Source organism: Bipolaris sorokiniana, assembly GCF_000338995.1.
Source record: "Bipolaris sorokiniana ND90Pr unplaced genomic scaffold COCSAscaffold_22, whole genome shotgun sequence".
NCBI classification, from domain to species: Eukaryota; Fungi; Ascomycota; class Dothideomycetes; order Pleosporales; family Pleosporaceae; genus Bipolaris; species Bipolaris sorokiniana.
Window position 1 is genome coordinate 116317 of NW_006911916.1, and position 6684 is coordinate 123000.

Genomic DNA, 6684 nt, shown 5'->3' on the forward strand with positions numbered 1-6684 from the left:
ACACGTGATCAGAAGCGAGCAGGTATAAGAGAAGTCTGTACTTAGTTATTCTTCTCTTTTTCTTATCTTTTAGCTTCTGTATGATAGGTAGAAGCATACTCATTCGCTAGGCCTCTCCGCCCATAACATAAGCTAAAAGATCACTTTAACCCTTCTTACTCTTTTCTCTCGTACGGAGCGAGAGAGAATTAAGAATGCAAAACGAACAAGATATAACGATGGGGCTATATGAGCCTATGCCAAACCTAGAACCTAGTAACGCCCCGCCAAGGCCTCCGACGTACGAGGAGCTCGCAGAAAGCTGGAGCCAACTTAATGCAACGAATAATCTACTCCGACGAAACCTAGACCAAATAGCTATAAGACTTAAGGACGCTGAAGGCGTACGAGAAGAACTCTAAGAGATGAAAGCCCTTTTCCTCCGTACGGCACAGGGGCAAGCTACCCCTAACGCACAGACTCCTAATCTCACGCCGAGTATAGAAAGTCAGCAACCTCCTAGCTAGCCTCTGGCTACGCCTACGCCCGTACAAGAGTTTGGAAAAGCTAGACTCCCTGATGTTAGAATCTTCGAGAAAGGCTCACACGAAGAATACACGCAGTGGAAGATGCAGATCCGTACGAAACTATCGGCGGATTATCTGGCTTACCCTACGGAGTTCTACTAAGCTCACTATGTAATCTCCCGTACGGGAGGACTAGCCTTTTCAGCATTATAGGCTTACGTACAAGACTTCACGAGTAGAAATCTATCACCTAGCTTGAGTAAGCTTTAGGAGCAACTAGACGCGTTCTTCGAAGACCCTTTAATTAAGCAAAAAGCTCTACAGTATCTCCGTACGACTAAGCAAGGAAAAGGCGAGTTTCTTTTCCACGTACGAGCTTTCAATCTAAAGTTCAACGAAGCTAGTTTCGGACAAGATAACGACGCGCTGAAAATTGACTATCTTAAGAATTCTCTTAATAGGAAGCTACTACGCTACTAAGCTGGGTACTAGCCTCCTTCAAACGAGACGTACGACGCCTTTGTTCATCGACTTAGGAACACTTGGGAGAATCTTAAGGTAATTGACCAACTCTCGTCTAACGCGCCCTCTTACTCGACCTCTCTTCCTACGTCTACCCCAGCTGCCGTGGACGAAATAGACTGGACGCCTAATGTAGGCGCCATGCGTCCCCGTATGAGGAACGAGTACTGGGGTACACAAAACTAAATTGCTTAACGTAAGGAGGAGAGCAGCTGCCTACGCTGTGGTATCCACGGCCACCTCGTACGACAGTGTAAAGCAGCAGTCCTAAAACGCACGCGCAAGCTAGAGACCGTGACAAAAGTCCTAGCTGCTACCTTGGAAGACGAGAGCTTGGACGAGGGAAAAGAGGAGCCCTAGTCCAAAAACGCCGACTAGGGCAGCCAAAGCAGGTTAAGCAGGTCGTACGACCTGTCTAAGAGCTACTTCACCAACTAAAGCCTACTCAGCCAATGTCTATAGACGTAATCGTTAATCTTTTGAAAAACGCTACTGCTATAATTAATAATGGGTGCTACACTTATGCGATAGTATATGAAAGACTCGTACGAGAACTTGACCTGCCGCGCGTATCTATCTCTACTAGGGAGATTGAAGGTGTTAATAACCAGAAGAGCACCGTAGGAGCCATTACTCAATTTACTATAGACGTTAGAGGGATTAAGCGAAAAGCAGCCGCTTTTATCACCACGTCTACGTACGAGTACGACATCATCTTAGGGAAAACCTGGCTTGAAGATGTAGGAGGTGTTATTGATGCGGCCGGACGAACACTTCTTTTTCCACGTTACGATCTCTCTGTGCCTAGCACAGAGAGAACCAAACCACTACAGAACTTCGCCGTAATCTCAGCAGCCGCCTTTTAGGCCTACGTACGACAAAGCCGAAAATAGCCAGCTCTGTAAGTCTTCGCTGCTAGTCTTTAGGACATTGAGAAAGCTCTCCGTCTAAAGACACAGCTAACTATAGCAGAAGTAACTAAGTCGCTTCCTTTATACTTACGACCGTACGCCTCCCTATTTACCCTAAAGAAAGAAGACGAGCTCCCGTCTCTACGAGGCCTAGACGTTGACCACAAGATCGAACTGATTCCTAAGGACGACGGGAAGCTGCCAGAAGTCCCGTACGGATCTCTCTATAATATGTCTAGAGATGAACTACTAGTACTACGCAAGACACTATACGAGTTACTTGAGAAAGGGTTCATCCGCGCAAGTAACTCCCCTGCCGCGTTACTAGTCCTCTTCGTACGGAAATCTGGGGGAGGACTAAGATTCTGCGTAGACTACCGCGCCCTAAATACGCTAACTTGTAAGGACCGTTATCCGCTGCCTCTTATACGGGAGACGCTAAATTAAGTCGGACGAGTAAAGTAGTATATAAAGCTTAATGTTACAGCCGCCTTTTATAAAATTCGGATTACTGAGGGCTAAGAATAGATGACTGCTTTCCGCACCCGGTTTGGGTCGTACGAGTGGCTAGTTACTCCTTTTGGGCTTACTAACGCTCCTAGTATATTCTAGCGCTATATTAACTAGACGCTGCGCGAGTTTCTAGACGATTTCGCTTCCGCCTACTTAGACGATATCCTAATCTACACGGATGGCTTAATATCCCAACATCACGACCACGTACGGCAAGTAATCGAGCGTCTGCAAGCTGCGGGACTACAGCTTAAACTTAAGAAGTGCGAGTTTAACGTCTAACGTACGAAATACTTAGGATTTATTCTTAAAGCAGGGAAGGGCGTCTTAATGGACATGGAGAAGATAAGAGCTATTCAAGAATGGGAAGCTCCAGCTACCGTACGAGGCGTGAGAGGGTTCCTCGGGTTCGCTAATTTCTACCGCAGATTTATCCCTAACTTCTTAAGACTGGTAGAACCTCTTGTACGGTTAACAAGAAAAGACGCTAAATTCGAATGGGGCCGAGACCAAGAGCTGAGCTTTGCCGCCCTTAAGGAAGCTTTCCTCTCCGATGAAGTGTTAGCTGCCTTCGACCCAGACAGGCGGACAGTGGTAGAGTGTGACTTATCTGGACGAGCAATGGGTGCTGTACTTCTGTAAGAAGACGACAAAGGTACCCTACGTACGATAGCTTACTTCTCCCGAAAGCTACTAGTTCATGAAGCGAACTACCCAATCCACGACAAAGAGCTACTAGCGGTGATCTGCTGCTTAAAAGAGTGGGACGCTGAACTACGAGGCGTACGAGAATTCGAAGTAGTCACAGACTATAAGAACCTAGAATACTTTACCTATAAGTAAAAGCTCTCCGAACGCCACGTACGATGGAACTTGGAACTAGCCCGCTTCCTAAATATAAAACTCCGCTACCGCCCTGGCAAGGAGAACGTACGGGCGGACGCCTTATCTAGGCGAGACTAAGATATGTAGAAGGACGACCTAGACGAGCATTCAGCATTAAGAGAATTCATCATGCTAGTGCCAGCCCAGACCCAGGAAAGTATTGCGGTTATGCCTGTACGAGACACTACCGACACTTAAGAAGATATCTCTCCCCTAGTGTCGACTACACTGCCGCGACCACTACATTTTTCTACGCTCGTATGAGATTATTGGGATAGCGCCGCATAAGAAGATTCCCTATACCAAGAAATAAGAGCGGCTGTGTGGGAAGGAAAACGATCTCTCCCTAGCTCTCGTAAGATTGCTATCTCTTTAGGCGACTGTACGATTAACGCTGAAGATAAGTTGTGCTGGCGTAATAGAGTATGGGTACCTGAATGTGAACCACTTCGGACAGGAGTAATCCAAACTGCGCACCTGTCTCTGCTAACAGGACACCCTGGACGAGAGGAAACATATAGAATTATCGCAAGAGAATGGTATTGGCCAAACATGAGCACTAATGTACGCCGTTACGTACGGAATTGCGAGCTATGCCGGAAAAGCACCCCCTGGAGGGACGGGAAACATGGGTACTTGAAACTATTACCCGTTCCTAGTCGTACGTGGCAACATCTAATAGTCGACTTTATCACGGGTTTACCTAGCTCTCAAGGGAAAACCAATCTTATGGTAGTGAAGGACAGACTAGGCAAAGGCATCGTGCTAATCCCTATGGATAAGATTGAGACAACAGACGTCGCTTGGGCCTTCGTACGGGAAGTCTACTGGCATCACAGCCTTCCACAGTCTATCACGTCCGACCGCGGCCCCCAATTCGCCAGCTCTCTTTGGAAATAGGTCTGCCAGCTACTTGGTATCTAGAGAAATCTCTTAACAGCCTATCACCTACAGACGGACGGAACAACAGAGCGCGCTAATAGCGATATAGAAGTAGTTGTACGGATCTTCTGCAACTACGATCAAGATAACTAGGCATAACTCTGCCCCCTTTTAGAACTTATGCTCAACTCCCGTACGAACACGATAATAGGAGTTTCACCTTTCTTCCTGCACCATAGTTACTATAACACTCCTTTCCCCCAGCCCTAAACGGTTACGCAAGCCGACGAAGTAGGAGAAGCTGCAAAGGAGATTGTCCGGACGATTAGTGATGCTGCTAACTAGGCTATATCTGCCATGACCTACGCCCAACAAGAACAAGAACGATAAGCTAATAAGTCCCGCAGACCAGCGCCCACCTACCGCGTAGGAGACTGGGTATGGCTAGACTTACGCGATGTACGTACGGCTAGAAGTAGTAAGAAACTTAATTAGAAAAGCGCTAAGTTCCAGGTTGCTCGCGTACGAGACCCTTACTGGGTGGAATTAGCCGTGCTATGGGAAATAAAGACTTACTATGTAGATAAGCTCCGTCCGGCGGCTAACGACCTATTCCTATTGCAGCAGACGGACGATACCAACCTAACTGCTACAGTCGTACAAGATAACGAAAATAATGAGGAACACTTAGAGTGGACAGTACGAGACATCACGGACGAGAGAATAAGGCGCAGGCAAATAGAATACCTTGTTTATTGGGTGGGCTACGACGAGCCCACATGGGAGCCCGCCGCCCATCTCGCTAACACTACGGCCCTACAGTCATGGTTGTCCCACACCTAACCTGGACGACAACCTAATGGACGACTTAGAAGAAACTGGCGAAGGTAGGCCCACCTACTCCACGAGCAGGGGGTTCTCGGCACCACCCGCAGCCGGACGACCACGCTGGTTGCTACTGCTAGGACCATTAGGGAGCCTCTTGCGCCCACCTCCTATACGAGAGACTGCCTGCTGAGTGACACTGCAACGAGCTCCATGGTCTTGCTAGACGCAGTTAGAGCAGGCTCTACTCTACTTACTAGTAATGGACACGTAGCCAGCGAATGCGGTAAACTTCTTCTCGCCTCGTAGAACAGCGGCGCAATTGTTCGTATAAAAAGCCGCGTTAAGAGCGCCGCGGCTATGCACAACAAAGGCCTTGAGGTAGGACGGACGGCTAGTGAGAATCTGCTGAGCAGTGATAGTCGTACGTGCGATCATAGGTGAGTAGTCGCGAGGGCCCGGACCGAAGACAGCATCGTACGGACTGTTGCCGCGAGGGCGACAGAAGTAGTTAAAAACACGGCGAATGTCCTCCTATGTAAGTTAACACTAGCCGTATAAGAAGTTAGAAAAGTATTACGTACAGGGGCAACCGCATAAACACGGCGTAGCTTATCTGCGACGCGCTGATCGAAGATAAACTAGATACGATACTCGTTTAGGTTAACAGCGCCTGGCATGTTGAAAGTTGGCAGTACAGCGCCTAGCGTCGTACGAGTCAGAGCCTGGTGGGCAGCGTCGAAGATTTGGTTAGCCACGTTGTTAATAGTGTTATTAGGGCCACTGTTAGTGCAAAACTGTAAACTGTTGGTGTTTGCGTTGGCCCAAACACTGCGAGGGGGTGGTTGCGCTTTTGGCGGCATCGTACGAGTGTGGTTAGAAAGAAAAGAAGAAATCTGTATAGTAGTGGAGTCAAATTGATTTAACATAAAGGAAGAAAAAGCTGAAGGAGAGAGACGGCAGCTCTACATATCGTACGGAGGGAGCGTTTGCTCTCGTGGAAATCCTCCTTCACTAGAGCAAACAAACGCCGCTGCTCCACCGCAAGTTAGGCAGCCGCGTGCTCCTAGGAAAATAAACAAACGCAAAACATGTCCGTACGAGTAGAGGAGGGGAGTATTGTAAAGGGCTGCGCCCGTGATCTCTACTGAAGAGGATCACGTGATCTTCGACCACGTGATATACCTTCTGTACGGACACGTGATCAGAAGCGAGCAGGTATAAGAGAAGTCTGTACTTAGTTATCTTCTCTTTTTCTTATCTTTTAGCTTCTGTACGATAGGTAGAAGCATACTCATTCGCTAGGCCTCTCCGCCCATAACAGGTCTTAGCTACTCTAGCTTATATATATAATAGATTCTTAATACATCTAGTACTTAGCCTATACTTATATAAGCGGTATATTAGTCAGTAATTAGTTAGAATATTATATATATATCACTCTTTTAATTCTTAGTCTCTTAGATCTTTATTTCCTCTCGATGGATCTAAAACTTTCTAAATTTGAAGCTGAAGTTAATCGGCTTATTAACGCTAATATAGCTATTAAAAACATTTCTATCTACTTTCAGAAGCCTCTAAGATCTATCTACGACGCTATTTATCGTATTAATAAAAAAAAGAAAAACATTACTAAGCAA

General features: G+C 46.9%; 2 protein-coding genes across 2 annotated transcripts; one reads left to right on the plus strand and one right to left on the minus strand.

The window, feature by feature from the left end:
• Positions 1-3424: 3424 nt before the first annotated feature.
• COCSADRAFT_68901 (uncharacterized protein) lies at positions 3425-3802 on the plus strand (the record flags this gene model as incomplete). The annotated part of the gene is made up of 2 exons (XM_007707856.1): positions 3425-3494; positions 3627-3802. Coding segments are annotated over 2 exons (246 nt in total), but the record flags the coding sequence as incomplete, so codon positions are not given.
• Positions 3803-5116: 1314 nt separating this feature from the next.
• On the minus strand, positions 5117-5907 carry COCSADRAFT_165789 (uncharacterized protein; the record flags this gene model as incomplete). The annotated part of the gene is made up of 4 exons (XM_007707857.1): positions 5117-5262; positions 5302-5578; positions 5629-5685; positions 5743-5907. The coding sequence occupies 4 exons, from the start codon at positions 5905-5907 to the stop codon at positions 5117-5119; spliced, it is 645 nt and encodes a 214-aa protein (XP_007706047.1).
• Between the last annotated feature and the right edge of the window lie 777 nt (positions 5908-6684).